General features: G+C 38.1%; 2 protein-coding genes and 1 long non-coding RNA gene across 3 annotated transcripts in view; 1 reads left to right on the top strand and 2 right to left on the bottom strand.

Moving 5' to 3' along the window:
• The window catches only part of trarg1a (trafficking regulator of GLUT4 (SLC2A4) 1a), a 19,395-nt gene extending 7,523 nt beyond the window's left edge, over nt 1-11,872 (bottom strand). Inside the window, exon 1 of the mRNA XM_024278047.2 lies at nt 11,038-11,872. Within this exon, the coding sequence (XP_024133815.1) occupies nt 11,038-11,445 (408 nt within the window). The 5' untranslated portion in view covers nt 11,446-11,872. The remainder of the gene's footprint in view (nt 1-11,037) is intronic.
• A 5,162-nt stretch (nt 11,873-17,034) lies between these two features.
• aipl1 (aryl hydrocarbon receptor interacting protein-like 1) overlaps nt 17,035-20,636 on the bottom strand; it is a 7,122-nt gene continuing 3,520 nt past the window's right edge. The window contains exons 3-6 of the mRNA XM_024276509.2: nt 18,834-19,022; nt 18,573-18,749; nt 18,353-18,494; nt 17,035-17,809 (exon numbers count right to left, since the gene is read on the bottom strand). Coding sequence (XP_024132277.1) covers nt 17,610-17,809; nt 18,353-18,494; nt 18,573-18,749; nt 18,834-19,022 — 708 coding nt within the window. The 3' untranslated portion in view covers nt 17,035-17,609. The remainder of the gene's footprint in view (nt 17,810-18,352; nt 18,495-18,572; nt 18,750-18,833; nt 19,023-20,636) is intronic.
• The window catches only part of LOC118599492, a 2,780-nt gene continuing 1,954 nt past the window's right edge, over nt 19,811-20,636 (top strand). Inside the window, exon 1 of the long non-coding RNA XR_004948871.1 lies at nt 19,811-19,899. This is a non-coding gene — a long non-coding RNA (uncharacterized LOC118599492). The remainder of the gene's footprint in view (nt 19,900-20,636) is intronic.

Genomic DNA, 20,636 nt, shown 5'->3' on the forward strand with positions numbered 1-20,636 from the left:
AAGTAAAAAAAAAGATTTTTTTTTTTTTTTTACTTCAATTTTTTTTCTACTTTGATGTCCCTTTGGGAGCTCCATATGTTTCATTGTTAATCTGGACTATTTTCTATGCTGACGATGTTTCGCTTCTCATCCAACGAGATTTCTCAATTCAGAATTTAGAAAGCTTCTTGGATAAACGTTGAAAAATCTTGAACTAGTCTTGGCGATACTTAAAAAAAATCTGCTATGGACCATCCTTGCTAGTCTTTATAGATGTGAATTTATTAGATTCTCTTTCCTCATTTAAACAAGAGAGATACTTTAAAATATTGTGTGTGCATACAAATTGATAAATATATTTAATTTTAAAGCAAAATGATTTAACATCTCATAAAGAGAGAGGCCTCAGAACTCAGGAACTACTTACACCAAAAATGTGAAAGTTGCATTTTAAGAAGAAAAAGCAGCAAAATCACCTTAAAGTGCAGAATCTCGGTCAGTTATTGTATAAGTTTCCAAATAGTCTAATCCCTTGGTGCACATCATAGACGGTTTATTCGTGTATTTTTTTTGTTAAATCCCCAATAAATCCTCAAAAAAATATATTTTTATACTTAAGTTTATTTTTTAATCACATTAAAAACTAGATGTAAATGCTAAAATTCCCAATTGGATTTAAATAAAAGAAAAAAACAAAACTAAAATCTGAAACTGTAATTCTAGGAAAACAGGCTAAGGTAATAAAGATATCGTGTCATGGTTTAGAAATAACTGCATAAATTAGTCCAACACAGCAAATAAAAGGTGACCATATTTTATCCCTTGTGTTGTGAGCAGTGACATGCTCGGCGTTCCTTCCCCAGGACTGCTGCAAAGTGGAGCTGAGTCCCCCTGGGAGCCTGCATTGATCTGGGCTCACATCACACAGGATAGCTGCATCAGCACCTTAAATCAATGCAAGTTCCTTTTAGAAAACGGCCCTGATCCGTCTGCTTAGACGGAGAAGACCAATGAAATGAGGGGGTTTAATAAGTAGGTAACATATTTCCCCCAAGAGAAGAAAAACTGTGAGCTGTAAGACACCTTCAGCAATATATTTTTTGTTTTAATAAAACCGGTTCATGTGGTTTGATAGGCTCTCGACTGTCAGGAGGTTTGTGTGTCTGCATGTGCGTGTTGGTGGGAATCACCCTCCATTGGATCTGTATGGATTTAAGTAAGAGTACGCCGTGCCATGTTTGTCTTGCAGAAAGAGAAATTCTTTCCTCAAAAGTGTTGACTGTCTGAACACAGCAGCTATGCATTCTTAAAGACGGCACACCTTCATCCTCTCTCTGCCATGTCTTCTGAGTTCAGTAAAAGTGGGTTGAGGCTGATGAGGAAGTAAATGCTCCAGCCTCTCTCCTGTCATGAATAATGGAAAACCACCAGCAGCCTCATGGAAAGGAGCAACATTAAATATAAACAATGCACCGTTCAGGTCAGGGTGATAAGTTAAAAGGTTTTGATTGCATTAGAATTACCAGTTTTTATTAAGAGTTAGTTCCATCCATCTTCCATACTTGCTTTATGCAGAGAAAAGGCAGAATTCCCTCTGGATGGATCACTAGTCTATTGCAGGACCACATACAAAAACACTCACATCAAAGGGACAATTTTAGGTCACCACGAACCTACAAAGCAGGTTTTTGATCTGTGGAAAGACGACCAAAGAATGTTTAAAAACTGTAAAAAAAATAATGGATGAACAAATATTTTGTGATAACCTGAGTGAGCTCTGCACTTAGCATTGTGAGCTGGCTTTCTTCATCAAGTAATACACTCCAAGATTTCATCAAAAGGACCTGAGTCTGAATCCTGCATCAACCTTTAGCATTTTGTTGACTATTTTTAATTTTTGCTAAATTAATTAACACATTATACTATAATTATTAATCAAAAACATCAAGATAATTCTCTAGATCACATGTCAAAATCAAGGCCCAGGGGCCGGGTCCGGCCCTCCAGGTAATTATATCCGGCCCTCCAGATCATTTTATTTTATTGTTTTTAATGACCAGATGTTATCATGACTTAATTTTTAACTTGTATAATTTTGACAAAATATATTTTAATGGAGAGTAAAATATTAAAAGTTATTTAAGGTTTACGTTGATTTATTCTGGAATAATAATGCTCTCTTTTTGTAATTCATACTTATGTTAAAAAGTTATGGTTTTGGAGTTTTTAAAATTGACATTCTGTTAGTTTTCTGGACTATTTTGGCATTTACTAAGATTTTTTGGCTGTTTTGGAGTTTAGCTAATATTTAAGCAACATGCTAGCTGTTTTGGCTAATTAAGGATTTTTTCTGCTTTTTAGGCTATTTAGAAGTTTAGCTATTTTTCAGTAATATGTGAAATAGCTGTTTTGGCTAACCTACGTTTTTTTGTTTTTGTTTTTTTAGGCTAATTTGGCATTTAGCTAATATTTTAGCTGGCTATCAGCTTCAGCGTTTTCAGCTATCAACTTTAGCATTTTCAGCTATCAACTTGAGTGTTTTCAGTCATTAGCTTCAGTGTTTTCAGCTATCAACTTGAGTGTTTTCAGTCATTAGCTTCAGTGTTTTCAGCTATCAACTTTAGGGTTTTCAGCTAATATCTTTAATGTTTTCAGCTATCAACTTTAGCATTTTCAGCTATCAACTTGAGTGTTTTCAGTCATTAGCTTCAGTGTTTTCAGCTATCAACTTTAGGGTTTTCAGCTAATAGCTTTAATGTTTTCAGCTATCAACTTTAGCGTTTTCAGCCATTAGCTTCCGTGTTTTCAGCTTTCACCTTTAGGGTTTTCAGCTATCAACTTCTGGATTTTCAGCTATAAGTTTCAATGTTTTCAGCTATCAACTTCAGCATCTTCAGCTATCAGCACTAGCATGTTCAGCTGCCGAATTCAGCTTACAGCATTCACACTAGCATTATTGCAGGTTATGCTATATATCTAGTTCATTATTATGTTAAGAAAGTTTCGGTTACAAAATTGTAGTTTTAGTTTGTTCAATAAACATTTATCCTGTTTGGTTTGCAAACTAAGGTGTGTTTTGGATTTTGGCCCCTTGTGCGACTGAGTTTGACTCCCCTGCTCTAGAAACTTTAAAGGTTTAAAGAGCATTAGAATATCTTTTTTTAATAGGCATGAGTTTATTTTTTTTTTTGTAATACATAGTTACAACACAAATAAATCCAGTCTATTAAACCTTTGGTTTAATACTTGTATTAAAAAAGATATTCTTAAAAAGTCATGTATTCTTTATGCCTAATGGACAGCAACTATGTATTTATAAAATGAGATTGTGTTTGTGGAATAACGACTTGCATGTGTTTACATGTATATTTGTAATATTATGTACTTTTAGCTATGGCACTGAACTTTAACTTTGGGTGTACTGGACTAAGGAATATATTGATATAATGTACAGGAGTGAGAATTTATACAATTTTTTTTCTTTTTCTCACTCCCTTTCAGACTTTTGTTGTTTCTAGGATTTTCTTATTTGTTGCTCTACATTCTTTTACATGTCTGAAATAAATGCTTTGAACTGAACTGAACTTTAAAAAATTAAAACCATAAATTGCAGGATTCAAACACAGATTTTTTTTACCATAGAAGTGTGGGAAAACCTACCACCGCTACAAAGGAATTGGGTTTCAGGAATGTTTGCAATTTGCTGAAGTCATTTTAAAAAATATACAAATATATATATATATTTTTGCCTATGTATTCTTGATGACCCGCAATCTGACATCACATCCTTCGGTCGATTGTGATCAACGTAATGAGCACCCATACTCTAAAGTCTCTGACTGTGTGCCCTGTGATAGACGGGCAATCAGGGTGTACCCTCCCTTCACCCAATGGTACCTGGAAATGCCACTGGTAACTTCATGAGCCAAAAGGGACACAGCAGGTTAAGAACATGGATGGATGGATGGATGGATGAATTGGGCTGAGCCATCCCACAACTAGAGACCCTCAAGCACAGGGGTGGAATAGTAAACGTCGTGTTGCATTAGTGCAACAATGGACCTCTGTCAGACAGCCTCATTTAGATAGTCAAGATTCATGTTTCAGAGTTTTAGTCTATCTCACTAAACACTCAAGAGGATCTGTTCAAACAAATTTACAAAAATGTATATTTTTAGAGTGGGTTGTTACCCATTTGGATTGGAATAACATATTTACAGAAGGAAATCTATGATTCAAATACAACATGAAGACTTGAGAGTTAGTGGATGTCCGGATATTTACAATCAATGAAACGAGACATTCTCTACAAGATTAACAGTTAGAGAAATAAATGAAGAAAAAGTCACAGGCATATCTGAACGGCGATATGCAATTCTGGCATTCCCCCAAAATGAAAAAAGGCATAAAAGACCTTCAACACCTCCCTCTACAGTACTCAAAAATTGACTGCCACATTTGTATGCAAGCCACACGCCTTTCCTGCAGAATCATCTGTCAGGGAATTTGTGGTGACAGCCAGCTGGAAGGTAGCTTTTAGGGGGTCCTGTTTATGGGAGAGGTGGTAAATGATGACGAATGTACATTTTTTTCCTGATGTTAGCGATGTGCAATCTGCTAGTACGTGCAGACTCCTGCATAGTTAAACACCTGAGTTCAAATGAAAACACAACCAGTCTTTAGGGTTTTTTTCATACTTTTTCCCACAAATAAATTGTGGAAAATTACATTTGTTAGAGTTATATATTTTTTGGTCAGGATGCACTTGTTTCTCCTTGGTGGTATTTTAAATGGTGTAAATAGAAAATGAAGAAAATGTCTAACTTTTTCTGCAGTAGCTTAATGCAAATGCAAAGACCAATGTGGTTATAACACTTAAGGCTGCTTTGTCTATTATTTTAAGATAACATAAGGTCACAGGCGAGACATCCTGCAAAAAAGTTGGAAAACCTTTTTTTTTAATTAAATGTACCAAAGAGAAACAGATGTTTAAAATTCTGTTTAACAATATCGTTTAGAAAAAAAACAAATGAAACAACCCTGGACAAAACTGACATACTTACCTTGATTTGAAAGCATTTAAAACTACCTTTAAATGAGACTTTTGCACATAATACTCTTCATATGCTAACTGTTAGGGTTTTGCAGGGTATCTGCTCCACATTTCAACTACTTTCACTGAATGGGATGTAGATCAGGGCTTTTAGATCTTTAGAGGGTTGAGATCTCATAAAATGCCACCTTAGAGCAGGTCAATGTTTTGCTCTTAGAAATTCTTTGGTTTTTTTAGCCATGTGAGTTTTGACCTGTGACTGAGAGTAGTTTTCTGACATTAGCAATCTGATGTACCTTGACCTTAATATTGGAAGTCTTTGGAGGAATGGGTTGCTTATATAATCATGTGTCACCAATCATTCTTTTTGCAGACACATCCAAGCTGCTTGGCTGCAGTCCAGTTTGCAGCTGTAGTCACACGAGCATAAAGCTGCTTGAAGATCTTAAGATGTTTTTTTTGTCTGTGATTTCCATGTGATCTCACAAAACAGCTCTCTGTTTCTCTGATATGTTTTGTGTGGCAGCACGAACCATGTCACCAACCAGCACTGAGACTATTGTCAACTTTTGAATCCATAGATTAACTGATAACAGGTTGGAAAACATCATTAGTGCTTCTTGTGCCTTACGGACGATTTTTGTGTTGAGCGTCGTGTAAAGAGAGAGTAGGTGTGTTTTGCAGTTCCATCGAGGCTAGTGTGGTTACCTGAAGGGGCGTCGTAAAAAAAAGAGTGTGGCAATCATTAGCAAGGTGCCTGGCTCTTTATTTACTGCACACAAATGCCAAGAGAACAGGGTGTTGCCCCCAAGATGTCCATACAAACTAAGCTCTGATTCTCTAATTTCCTCATTTCTAACAGCCAGGCAGCATACAAGTGTTAAAAATTTCTGAACAACATTGATAGCTTAAAGGGTCAATACCATTTAAAATCAACTTTTTGAGTTCTTAAGTGTATTATATAGTTCATTCCTCACTAAAAACAACCTCAAAGTGGTATTTTGATATATTCATGCATTTCTGAGAATTCCTCTAAAAACCTGCACTCTGAGCACCAGCCCCTCCCAACCCACAAAAACAAGCAGGTCCTCACGAGCTGATGTCACAACGTGAGAACCGCCCCATTCAGGAAAAGTGTGTGCTGCCAGAACCGCCATCCAGGCTAACACAAGCACCTGATTTCTCTGTGAAGCTAGCAGCTGAGCACCGCTAGCTGAGCAGCAAAGTTAGAGGTGCTCAGCTGCTAGCTTCACCGCTTAGCTAGCTCAGCCGCTAGCCCTGGCCATCACTACAATGTCTATAGTGATGGCCAGGGCTGCTAAAGGCAGACACACAATATGCACATCCATCTTTGCAAAATTTCGTATGTTGTTTGTTTTTGTGGGTGAAACACAGGAACGTTGCTGAGGACGGCTCTGGGATGACGGCACCCACAAGCAGTGAAAGGTGGTGCCTCAGATCAAGCTGTCTTACCTCAAGGTAGAAAAAAAACTCAGGAAAATAACTCATATTTCATAAATCATGTGTTTTTTATTGTTCCAAAGATAATATATGATCATATTTATGGATATTGTTTTCTTGAAAAGCCTTAAGAAAAGCATAGGCCCTTTAAACAAAACCCACCTTACTGTGGTTCTAAATTGTTGTTTTAGATCTTTATAGGTTTGAATGATCAGTTTAAAACTTCCTAACTTTTTCCTCATTCTTTCATCTTGAAAAAGTTTTTTCAAAGTCTAGAAAGTTTCCCCCTCTCTTCCCTGCAGTGATGTAATTTCTGCATTTCTCTGCTCAGCTCTTCTGAAGGATCTATTTCACTTGGGCTGTGGGAGTGTTAGCACTTAGTGGTGCTCTTGCACTCTTAAGCTGTATAATGTGGCATCAACCACATTACTTTTGATTCATTTGTTCACAGCAATTCTTCTGTTTTCCTGTTTTGACTCACTCGCTCTTATCTGACATCTACATGGCAATCTGATTCAGTTCTCCAGAACCGAGGGGGAGGAATTACCTTATGGCCATTTACTGTCTCTTCCTACTCATCTGCCCTTGTGAACGATGTTTTGATCTTCCTTGGGATGCCCGTATCTCCTTTCCATGCCCCCAGGAAAGAAGGGAGAATGCTGATCTCTGCCACATAGTTGGCTAACTCCTGCAATCTGCCCTCCACAGAGAAACTAAATTGACTTCTCTCGCCTTCTATTGAATTAGTGGCCAGCTCCAGTTTCTTCCCCCTTCACTTTTCTTTCTTGTGCCCTCTGTCAAAGCCGTTCCCTATCAGCGCTAAGCTGAATTGTGAATGTCAGTGAGTCTGACGATAGGCAGAGGGAAGAGCAGGCTTTCCTGTGGATACAGACTGATATTCCCTTTGGTGTGTCGTGCTACAGGAGGACTGTTACTGAGACAATGGGTTTACTGCACTGTGCTTTCCTTCTTTCTCTGTGGTTTCTGTTCAGAGTCAGATGTAAAAGTTAGATGGAATCATAGCTTAAAATTTATGTTTAAATTATTGCAACTTTCATGTTAGGATTTCCTTGTTTCTTCATTTATTAAAATAGTTTTTCTAAACATCGTGGAATAACTGGTGATTTACATGTTGCTTTCACTATTTGTTTAAAAAAAAACATAACTCCTTGCAAAATATTATATTTTAAAATAGTTTTTGTTGTTGTTAATGTTTTGCACTAAAAACACATGACATTATAGGAAGTCCATTAAACTCAAAATTTGACTTAAAAAAACTTGATGTTGTCTATGTCACATTAAGAAAAATAAAAAAAAAATCCTGGGGATTTTTTTAATGCAGGGAATATAAAACAGAAATGTCTGACAATGATTGCTTCCACCTTTTAAAAATTACATACAGGCGCTGGCAAAGCTTTTCAAAGTTTTAAGACAAGTTTGGACAAAAACTATCTCAAGAATCCTTTCCACCACATCTTAACACCTAAATGCGACAGATTTTTGGGGAGTTAACCACAGGCCCGGTTCTGCTTAGCCCTAAAAGAAAATGTGGGATCATCTTCCTGTCAGAAGGACCATAAGGGGCTGGTGCCATGTGATGTGGGTAGTGCTCAAGGGCGAGTACCTTCTTGGCCCTTTCTTCAGTAATGGGCTCTAACCACTGGGGCATGGAATATCACCTCACTTAGTGGGAAGTAGCCAGTGCTTATGTGGGAGGCTGAGAGGAACTGGCTAGAGTTGGATTCACCTGTACCTGAAGTTTGGGGTCTGGTATTCACTGAGAGGGATTGGACTTCTCGTCTCCTGAGTTACCCCTGGTGAGAGGTGGCAGCCATTCTCATAGTCGCCCAGCCATCATGTGTTAAGGTTCACCCAGGTTACTCAGAGAGTTGCATCCCTGCACCCCTGTCTCTTATTGTGGTTTAGGGTGAACAGCAGTATGACCATCTTGGAGATACTGATAAAAAGTGTTTTATTCTAATGGGAAACTTAAATGCCCATGGGGACAAATATCAATATCTGGAAGGATGTGGTCAGAAAGAATGGCTTCCCTGAACCCAGGCTGTGCCTCGCCATTGGACCTGTATACCATTGACAATTTGTCTATAACAAACATGATGCTTAAGCCAACTTAAGTGCACCTATCATCATTAGTTTTGGATCCCAGTGGACAGAATGAGATCTCAAATTCACACTGCTGAAATTAATATCCTCCACAGAGTGACTAGGCAGTCCCTTAGACAGAGGGAGACAGACTGGATTAACAGGGAGGAGCTTAAAGAGGAGTCACTAGTCCACCAGATCAAAAGAAGCCAGTTGAGGTGGCTGAGGCCTCTCTGTCAAATGCCTCTTGGAGGCCTCCCAAGAAGCATGTTCTGGACATAATTTGCTGGGAGAAACCCCCTTGGAAAATCCAAGCAATGCTTGAGGGATTGTGTCCCTTGGAAGGCCTGGGAGTTCCAGGGTCCTCCTGGCAGAGCTGGACACAAATTTTGAGGAAAGTGTGGTCTGGGTATTTCTGTTTGGATGGCTACACCTGCAACCCAGCACCGAATAAGAATGAATGACTGAAGTCTGAAAACACATCATCATGCCAGTGATCAGTGTGGTCACAAATTGCTGTGGGATGCTATCTTGTTCTTCAACTACTAGTCAGTCAAAGTGGTTGTGTTGGCCACTGAACCAGCAATGAAACGTCTTAAACAACTTAATCTAAATGGGTACATGGTGAAGAATCCGTATTTTAAGGGGATCCCTGTTCTTCTTGGCATTCCCACATTGCCGTCTGTCTCTGACCTCTCTCATCATTTACAACATGGCCTTCAGTTTACAGATTGTATGGTTCCCTCCAAACAATGCTACACTTTGGTTTTGAGGAACTCTAGCCTCAAGTTTTCTTATCAAATGGGCTTTATCCAAATCAGTCAACTGTGGCATGGAGCAGACACCGACAGATTCCCATAGCAAGGCCCATGAGACGTGTGCTGCCGACCTCTTGGCCAGGTCACCCTTGAAAAAGAGATCCTGATCTCAACGGGTTTTTATCTGGTTAAATAAAGGTTCCTACTTACTACTACATCAGGTGCCCATCAGGTACAAAACTAGAAGCACCAGAAGCTCAAACAATTGTCTGAAAACATTTGGACGTTTTCAGAAAAAAATAGCCAACCCACACACTCAGCTCAGCAGCTCGTCCCACTAAATGTGTGTTCCTTCATATGTAGCACAAATGACACGAAAATAAAACACCGTTCTCTGTAGATGATTTGTTGTATGAAAGAGTTACTACAACAAGAACATGATCCACCAAACACTATTGTATTTATGCTTTTGCCATGTTTACATGTCCTGAAAATGAAAACTTTATTTTTTTTCAACACAAGAGCACTGGAGGAGTTTATGCAGTTGGTACACAGACATTTACAAAACATTGGAAAGTATAAAACTTCAGTTTGAGTTGAGAAATTGTCTGTTTGATTATTAGTTTCTTCTGTAAAACAAACTGAAATAAATGTAAGGTTTAACATTAACTTTTCACTGCTGCAGGAGGTACTTGCTTTGTGCATCTGCTGCAATTTGAGCATGGATTATGCAAATAGCCCAACACACCTTTGTGCCTCCACTAGCATATCTTGTGAAGCTGCTGGGTGGAGTTTCTGTGTCTCTTGGCACATTGCAGCATCCTTATTAGGATCCTGAAACTTTGCCTCAGCCTTTAGAGCAGGAGATGGTAGAGAGACAGTATCTGACTTGAGATCAGAAAGTAGTCTGAAACCAGAGTGAAACAATGCTCTTTATGTTTATTTGGGGTGTGGTTCAACTGCTCATAAACTTGTTTCATAGGCTTAGATCAAATCAAACCGCTTTAAAATGTGATTATTTCGGTCGGATTGATCTTTTTTAAGGACCTTCCTTTAAATGTGACGGTTTAGTTGTCAATAGGGTTGTAACGAGATCAAAGTACTCAAATATTCCCAATATGTATGAGTATGAGTTCATTTTAAGTTCTAAAAAAGAATTTGTTCTAATATATATATAAAAAAAATAATTGATTAGAATAAAAAATAAAATACAAATATGTTGAATGTGAATTTAGTAATATTACAAATATCTTGTGATCAGTTTCTTTTAAAATTGAAAAAAGTCGGGTCATAAACAAATCTTTTATAAAAATTGTCAGTTTATGAAAGAGCTGCCTTTCTCCTTCAAAATCCTCTGGAATTACATTGATCGTGGTGAAAAAAAAATTGATTTTAAGACGTTGTAAGCTAGAGGGAGAGAGTGTAATTAAACAAAGGAATGATGGGATATCAGGGGTGGCTTCCTTCCTCGGGGGAACAGTCCCACCCACAACTAAGAGGCGAATTTCTGGCAAACTCCCGCCACCAAAAACAGCATAATTACAACTAAAAGACCTCTGGGAATCTTTTACAGTGTAAAAATATAGCAGGAGAGGGACTTCAATGCACCTTCTTGCAAATCTTTAACATTCAAACTTTATATGAATGTATTATTGAGCACATTGTTAAGAAAGTGATGCTCACCATGATGGAGTAGACCAGAGCTACGATGCTGACTGGCCAAACCGGGCAGAAGCAGGACAGGATGACTAGGATGAGGTAATCCTTGGGCTCGGGGGTCTCCGGCACGGTGGCGTTCCCGGTGGAGGAGCGGCTCAGGCTCACCTTGGACGGGGAGAGGGGGGCGGCGGCGGCCAGCTGCCCGGCGGAGCCCGACCTCAGAGCGACGCTGTGGCCGTTCTGGTCGGCCTCTAGGTCCTTATCGCCGGCCGTGTTGACGGTGAACGAGCTGGACCCCCTCGTCCCGTTTCCTCCGGGCTCGCTGGTCACCGCCAAGAGTTTCTCCGTCTCCTGGAAGTCCGCAGGGGGGGCGCCACCTCCGCCCTCACCCAGGGCGGACTTCTGGAAGTCGGCGTCAGTGTTAATGGCCATCGTCAACTTTAACTTCTAGCAGGAATTTTGATTAAAAAATATTTTTAAAAATCAGTTTAGGGTTCTCACACATTCCATTAGATCTATAGCCTAAAGTTTAACACTTCTTCATCCACTTGATCAAAAACCATCCGGTGAGCTTATAAACGCAGTGAATAAATGTCATTCATCCCACTCAATCACTGTCCATCTCCTCTCACATCCACAGACAGAGTCATTTCCAGACCCTCCAAGAGCCTCTGATAAATCCAGCCAGTCTATCCCGCTCTCATCCAGCTCCTCCTGAGTCAGTTTACTGAAAAGTGGTGAAATATCGGGATAAATCAGGATGGATGGCAGCTCTGTCCCAAACGAGTCCTTCTCCCCCGATGCTCATCCGCCGCAGAGGCACAGCCACTCTATACCCAAGTTGGGACCAGTGTCAAGGTTCTTCATTTAAACACACCACTTCCGGTGGAGAAAGTTTACAAAATAAAAGCTGAAGACCAGCTGTTATTCTTAAAACTGACTCAAATTAAAAGTATGTTTTTGGTGTTTTTAACATACTCTTGTAGCTTTTTTAATGTGATGGAGTAGCTACATATTTGAGCTCAATATTGTGATTTATATTTTATGACCAACTTTCAGTTTTTCTACAATTACCTGTATCACGCCAAAAGAGACAATCACTGTGATATTGGGCTATAAATTAAATAGAATTTTAAGATAGCGGAGAGACTGTAAACAAAGGGATGATGGAAAATAAGCTGAGGCTTACATCCTATAGTCCTACTCAAAACTCAGAAACAATTTTCTAATAAAGTTGTCCTAGAAAATGACTTACGTTTTTTGCCTAAAAACAGCATAATCTTAACAAAAAGACTACTCCGAAGACTTTTAAAATAGATCAAAATATAATTGAAGTAAGACTTTACTTTTAGGCCTGAAAAGCAGTAATTCGTTATATGATTTTTCCAGGTGAGAACGACAGCTGAGATGATTGCCTTACAAAATATCAATCGATTAATAAAACTGAAAAATAAAGATAAATTAAAAAATATATGTGTCACAATGTATTTCTTTATCTTGAGCTAGTTTGAAGTTAACACCGCTTCCACTGAAACTCTCAAACGTTTTGAACACTTGAGGTGGGGGCCAGCGGGCACCACATGCTTTTATTGAAGCATCATAACTTTTAATTCTCAATAGAAGTCTGTGGGGTTTGGCTTCTTAGAGCCAGCAGGTACTTCCTGTTTGGAACTTGAGGGGGGAGTTCGTCGCATCATTCTTTTATTTTGAAAGGACATGGCGTCATTTCTGGCGTCTTCATCCTTGCTGGTTGACTCCTTTTGGAGCGGGGTGAAGCGGAGTCTAGCCCTCCTCCCTGCTGCCTTCCTCTGCTCCTCTCTCCTCCCCCTCCTCTTTCCACATCAGCACCAGTGCTTCATGGAGGGAAGCCAGCAGCCAAAAGTGCTGCTATGCAGAATTCCCTGTAGCTCAATGTCTGAGATATCCGCAGGCACAGCGCCATAAATCAGTGTCTTCTGCACAAGACAAAGAAAAGCCCATTGCTTTGACTCAAATAAGTCCTTTAATGTGGAAAACATGGAATGAGACACACAGAACTATTAGAGCACTATAAAAAGGTGCAAATTAGACAAACTATTATTTTTTGTGTGTCTTTTTTGTTGATTTCTCCTTCATCAGGCAATAAAAGCAGGAGCATCTGCTTCATCTCCTGCGGTGGTTGCACTCCTCTCACTGTGAGGAAGTAAGATGGAGGCATGACAGGGAAATCCCTGAATGAAACTGCCCTGAACGGGACATCTCCTCATTGGTGCGTGAATGTTTGTGTTTAAATGTCCCAGTCTCCTTAAAGCTGACTGGGCATAACACACTGCTTGGTTCCCTTTGTTATCTTTCAGATGTGGTGCATTGAATTTACGCCCATGGTCAATTTGAGAGAGGGGAAAATACCTTCCCTACCTGTTTAATGAACCCCCTGACTCCTCACGACCGAGTAAATGCGGCTGCGCAGTGAAGGATTTTTCAGTGGGATTAGAGCTCCCCCTTGTGGTGAATTTGTGAATGTGGAGAACATTTAAACGCTGAAAAATAAGGTTCTTCAAGAAAGAGCATCGAATGCTGCTTTTCTACTTTTTTAGTCTTTGAGAGTTGAATCAAACATTCTCTTGCTGGTTGTAGTTTTATAATTGTTCCTTCAGGTATCCTCAGTTCTCTTAGATATTCTGTGAAGGCCTCCTGTTTGAACTCATAATTGTTCCAGTTTATCCTTTATACTGAATTTGAGGTAGCAATCCTTTTTAAATAATTTATAGGTTTAAATAAAATATCTCATGTAAGTCAGGTGGATTCTGGGAAACATTAATGGTGTTCATCTGACATTTTTTTATTCAAGGTAACTCACAGTTCAGTCATTACTATTTGCTGCCATGGAGGGACCTGAACAAAGAGACACCAGGACAAAAATATAAAACTTGATCCAAGAATAGTGAAGGAATTCAAAAAATAGATTAAAAAATACCAAACAAGAACAAACTTGGATGAAATAATGAAGTCTGAGAAAAAAATACAAACATTGTACACAAAACAGTCTCTCTTCGAGACACACTGAGAGGATTTATGAAGCTTGTCGGTGACAAACAGGAAGAGAAAGGTATAATCTAGCATTCAATAAAATTTATAGAGTTAAGTGAAATAGTTTAGTATTGGAAACAATAAAAAATAACAAGTCAAGCAATACAATATACGGTGGAAAATAATTCTAAGAACTTCCAACACATGTTGCCATCAAGCCAAATATTGCATTTATACAAAGAAATAAGGACATTTAGGTTTGAAAGTTGAGTCATCATATTCACTTTTGCGGACTGAAATGAGAACCCTGCAGGGAAGAACTGGAGGCTGGGGCTGGTCAGCTGTCGACGCCGTGCTGGAGATGGTGATCCAGATCAGGGAGACTCTCAGCTGATAGATGAGTCAACATCTGAGAGGACATCTACTTCACACAGGAGGAGCAGAGGCGCCAGAACCATCATCTAACCTGCAGATTACATCTGTCACTTCCTGTCTGATCATTTCTGAGCATTTCAAAGCCTTAGATGGATTTTAAATTCACTGTAGGTGTTAAAAAAATCATTATTGGAGCTGATTAGGCTAAAAAAAAGCTGAGACCAGAAGTTTCTTGCAGTTTAGAAGCAAACACACAGTTATGCATCTGCACCTTCATCCTTTCACCTTCACCCCTTTGTGAGTGTGATTCAAGAGCCTAAATGACCTGAAGGAGCTGCACTAGCTTGAAGTCTGCAACATGAGGCAAGAGCTGGACAACATTGAGGAGAGGGTGACCCGTCCAGCCTAAGAAAGTATCAGTAAGTCCGGAAACACAGAGTGATTCCTTTTCTTTGAGCCATCAGACTCATTTTGAATTGAATGAACTCATGTCCACCAGGAGCACGAAATTCATGAGCTGCCATCACCTGCAGGTGAAAAAATTGGGATATTGCTTTTTAAAATCATCTAAGAGAGTCAGAAATGTTCACTGAAAATAACCTAAAGTGTAAATTTCATGATTATCTTGACAGAATCTAGTCTCAGAACAAAGCTTTGATCTCCCAACCCCAGAATGGTTTTGATGATAAAAGCGGTGAGAATGGGGCTGATGCACCTTTTCTTTTAAGAACGAGCTTGTGTGTACTCCTTTGAACGAAAACTTTTATGCATTTGCATTAGTCTCCATGTCTTTCATCAAACCGGCGGATAGGTTTGCAAAATTTACTCTACCTTCACTTCACTTTTGCATTAGTTTCTTTGGTGTTTTTCCTTTGTCATATTTTCTTTTACAGAAAACAAATATGCTGATGTCTAAAAGTGTCATTCTGGGATGATACATGCACAGATCAAGCCTGATCGCAGAGAAGCTATGTATGATCCAGACTGGATTATTTTGACTGGCAGCAAAGCAATCTCTGCCATTTATTATCTAGATATGATTTTGAACTAAAATCAGACTCCAATCATATTTTGATCAGTTGTAATAGCATTTCTAGTGGTCTTGAAACAACGATTCTGCCATTTTCAGACAAAAATGTAAAAAAATGTAATTTTCTAGGACATATGTTCTGCAGAGCAGCAGGAGTTCATCAGAAATTTGCCTCTGATTTAGCCTGCCCGGACTTCCCAACATCCCTTTGTTTACACTTGCTCCAGCTAGCTTACAGCCCCTCACAACCCCAACTTAATATTTATGCTGCAAAAAAAGAAAAAAAAGATGAGGAAAACAAAGTGGATGCATCAGAATGGATGTCAATTGTAGTTTGTGCATCTTCAAGCTTTATTCATCTCCTCTGATTCAGCATAATTTAAATAAAGAAATATTCAGAAACGCAGCTTTCATCTTAAATTTCTTTAAATATCCATCATAAGAAAGATGCTTCAAAACATGTTAAAAACACCGAAAACATTTTTATTTTTATTTTTTTTGAGTGGGTCTTTTTTTAATTTTATTTTAAAGGGACAATGCAATTTAAAAGAAAACCACACAATAAAAAAAGAAGAAACGTGGTTTTAAAAAGACATAAAAAGGGTAGTTTTCATCTGTGGTCCTCTGGCCATGGTGACAAGGAAAAAATTAAAAACACTAAGAACAATAAAAATGTACAAATGAAATATACAGTATATTAAAAGCTAATAAAATATGGAGTAGCCCAGTAGCTGTACAATAAAATGTGATAAATACATAAAAGAATTAGAAGAATGTATATTAAATTTAACTTCCACTTAAATTTATTTTAATATATATATTTTTTATCTCTTATTTCTCAGTAATAATTTATCTTTAGGCATTTTCATAAAGACATAAACTGGATATAGTTTCTGGACTCAAAACTGAAACTGAAATCTTTGGCTCAGGAAGTGCAATAAGTGCAATACTTGCATTTATTTTGACTTTAAATATTTTAGTTCTTAATATTTTACATTTTATTTTCAAATGTATTTAATTACAGTCTCTAAAAAACTGGAGAGCATCACAACCTTTGTTGTGTAACAATAACTATAAAGGAATTTCTCAACCTGTAAACTGAAACTATTGAGAAAACCTTCCAACGTGTAGAAACAGTGACACCTGGTGGTCAAATATGAGTACTCTGATTTATTTTGAGCTCATGAAAAAAAAGTCAAATTTTAAACAATTTTATTGATTCCAAACCTCCTGACCTTTATACATAAATCAAAAAGACATTAAAATCCTTAACGGGGGAAGTCTTTTCCAGCTAAACATGGAAGCTTCTGTCAGGGATCATTTCAACCAAGTGAAGTGGGCACATGATCAATACATGAGTAATGTACTGAAGGGTATTAGATACCAGAAGAGCCAAACATCAACATCCAGCTGACAGAACAGTCACTCAAACTCAACCTGTGCTCTGCTTGGATTGATGATCCGACAGGATCACTGAATACCTGGAGCTCTACATACGTTATCTTTTCCTGAATTGATAACACAAACACATATAACATCAGCCTCATTAGCAGATTGTGCAATCATTATAAGGAAAAAGACTGTATTTCTGTTTTTTGTGTTTTTGATCCTGAGTTTGAAGCTCATTCTGGAGATCTGGATGCTCCTTTTATTCTACCTGTGTGTATAAAATGCTCCCAATTAATGTTTAATTGACTATTTTGTTCACACGTTTTTTTCAAATTGGTGCATTTTCCCTAAATTTTGTGCACTATAACTTTTCTCCTTGTGTTAATGAACAATATTCAATAACTTTGATTATATATTTTTATTTTACACAATTTTTATACATTAAAATGAGCATCAACCATTTTTTAAGCAAACTTTACAACCAACATGTCATTATTTAGTTCATTCATATACAGCATACATATAACTGTTTATTTTTGAAACATTTTTTTAAGTTTCACAATCATAGCAATACAAGAAAACAACTCAAACATCAATTTCTCTGTTAAAATATCCACTTTAACTGTAAATCAAACTCAACTAAAGCTGTCTGAATTGACAAAAACACAAACAACTCAGAAGGGGAAGTTTTTACTTCAGTTTCTGATGTGACATTTGTTTTGTCAACTCTCAGAGGGTGTAGGTCAGGACAAGAGGGAAATGTCCTCTCTGCTTCTCTGCAGTCAGTTTAGTGTCAGAACATGCCTTTGTATTTGTTCTTGTCCTCCTGGTTCTTCTCTTCCATGCGCATGCCAAGCACTGCCAGCTCCTTCTTCACCGCCTTCTTCATTCCAGGGTTCAGGTCCAACACTCTGCTGAAATCCTGCCGAGCCTCCGCCTCATTCCACACCTCGCTGTGGGCCCTCCCTCGCAAGAAGAACGCCTTTGCTTGACCTGGGATGGATATAATTAATATGCATGTTTAAGGGCAGCAAAGCATCAATTTTCTTAACTCGATATATCTGTTTTGAGTCACTGAAGCTCATCCCGGTTCCCAGCTGATGTTGGGTGAAAGCAGGGTCCATCCTGGACACATCACTTGTGTGTTGCAGTGCCATGAGCACTTTGGAGTAACTAATTAACCAATAAGATTTGTTTTTGGACTGTTGGAGGAAGCTGGAATCCCTGGAGTAAACCCATGCACGGAGAACATGCAAGCTTCACCCCAAAAAGGTTCCAGACGGGTTTCAAACTAAGACCTTTTTGCTATGAGACGAGCTCTAACCACTGTTCTACTGTGCAGCCATTTTATATCACATTATGAAGCTAATATTGTCTCAAAATTAGCTTTTGCAATTCTATTTCTGATTAGAATCTTTGAAAAAAAAAGTCAGGAAATGTAGAAAAAAGCATTAAAAATATTTTCAAAAAATGGACATTTCTCTCTTTTTCTTCAGAAGACCTAAAAATGCTTTTACAGCAAGACTTCACACCAACCTGGATGCTGGTTGATGATATCCGTGGTGTGTTCAATGACCTCGTAGTACTCCTCCATACGGAGCAGACACTGGCAGTAGTTAAGGGTCAAAGTGTTTGCCATTTTCTCCAGCTTCAGCCACGGGACATCCCATGCCTTCTCCTGGAGAAGAAAGCGCTTTGAATTCACGGCTGCTCACAGACCACTGGAAATATTAAAAACAAGACTAAAAGGTGTCACCTTTGTCTGCACATTCTTTATGCAGATGATGGCCTCCTTGTACTTCTGCGTGGCCTCTTGGTAGCGTCCCTGTTTATAGAGTTTATTCCCCTGACCGTGCAGCACTGGAACGACCTTCAGTCTCTCCTCGTCGTTCAGAGCCCACGATTCCCTGTTGTATTCACTGGGCTGCTGCACCTGCACTTACATGTTTTAATCAGTTTTTGAGCACATTTTGTTAAATTCCCTTTAAATAGAAAACATGAGTGAAAAGCTCTTTACCCTGATCAGCTCCAGAATGAAATATAAGGGTTTTGGTTCCTTCATCAGCTCATCCAGGTCATCATATCCAAGGCTGTGGTATGCCATCATGTTGGCCATACCGCATGTGTGGAGCTGCCAGTCCACTGGGTCTTTCCCCTCAGCTATACGTCGCATACTTTTGGAGACTAGTGGATAGATTCCAGTGTGCTGAAAACAAGGAGTTAGGGTTAGAAAGCTCATCTCTGAGTGTTCCAGGAAAAATGTGAAATTCTATTTTTAAAAAAACCTGACTATTCAAACTTTGTGTTGCCGTGTTAAAGACCCTTTCACAGCCTGTTCTCTTTCACCTTTAATGCCAGAATCAATACATTTTAAAAGCAAATTTGATTCAGACTCAAACTTCTAGACAAACGTTGACTTGATGTGAGAAACTTTTGGATTTTGATTTAAGTATGAGGGGTGAAAACTAAAATGCAGCCAAGAAAGATAACTTTATTACTTAGCTAAATTATGTGTTTTAAAACTTTTTTTTAAGTTTAGTTTTGTGGTAAGCTGCACTGCTAGAAATTATTTCTCAAACAATGAGTAGCAACGTTTATAGATCAAGACAAAACAAGTTACATTTTTTTAGGTTATTGATGTTAAAATGTTGAATAAAAAAACGTTAAAAGTACTTTAAAGGCCCACTCAAATAAAAATCATGTTTTTGGTGTTTTCATGCTTTTTTTTCTCATGATGGAGGACATATTTTAAAGAATTTATGATTAAAACTACATTTCCGAGTATTTGTTTATTTAAATTGGGGTGGATCAGGAGAAGATAAAGCCATAAGTTGTGATGGAAAAGAAAAATGGAAGTTGAAATTTATGGAAAATTTGTTTTAAGTAAAAACTGGCATCCCTTAAATGTATTTTATTTTATTTTACATGGCTCCTTTCCAACTCGTTTGAGTTAGTTTTATTCCCAAACTGTCCACTAGGTGGCAACGTAGCGCCCAACTGCGTGGAGTAGAGGAAGAAGATGCTCTTGTGATGCTACCAGCAGCAGCTCAACACGTGCGCTGTCTCTGTATTCCATATCACAGGTTAGTAAACACTTTATGTGAAAAGTAATGTGCAAAAATAAGATCTCACAGACAACATGGGTAAATGTGTTGAGAGTAAAAAACGCGTGTTCCAAACAAAGAAGTAAATAGTTTTGAAAGCTAACTCGCTAATGCTAGCGGCCAACCAAATTGGTAGTAGAAGAAGCTGGAGACTTTTATATATTGAAGGTAAATCCTTTATGAAACACGTTATTCATAATAACATTTACAGAGTTTATGTCACTTAATGTACATATTTATTAGTTCAATACCAGATACCAGAGATGATATTGAGAATTGTATGTAAATACATGGTAGTTTTATGAAAAACTCAACAGTGATTAGAACTGAACAGGGCTAGTCAACCTGTACTTTTTGTCATAATTCATGTATATTTTTAATTTCATGTTATTGTTAAGGAAGTTGTCAATATTTTTACAATTTAAACAGTAGGAAACAGAAATTACAACATTAACATTTTGGTTAAAATGCAGAGTTAAAATTACGTAATTAGAGACATTGTGTTTATTAAGTTTAGTGTACATTAAGAATAAAGTGGGAAATAAATACTGTTGACATAATCGGAGAAAGAATACTGGAAGGACTAATTATCAATTAGAAATGTAGTTGGTAATTTGTTCAAGAAAATTTTGAGGTCATGATATGGTTATGTAGATATTGGAGATGAGTTTTGCCATGAGTTTTACGAGTCAGATTTCAGACATTTGGGGTCATTG

This window comes from Oryzias melastigma, linkage group LG13 (genome assembly GCF_002922805.2).
Source record: "Oryzias melastigma strain HK-1 linkage group LG13, ASM292280v2, whole genome shotgun sequence".
NCBI classification, from domain to species: Eukaryota; Metazoa; Chordata; class Actinopteri; order Beloniformes; family Adrianichthyidae; genus Oryzias; species Oryzias melastigma.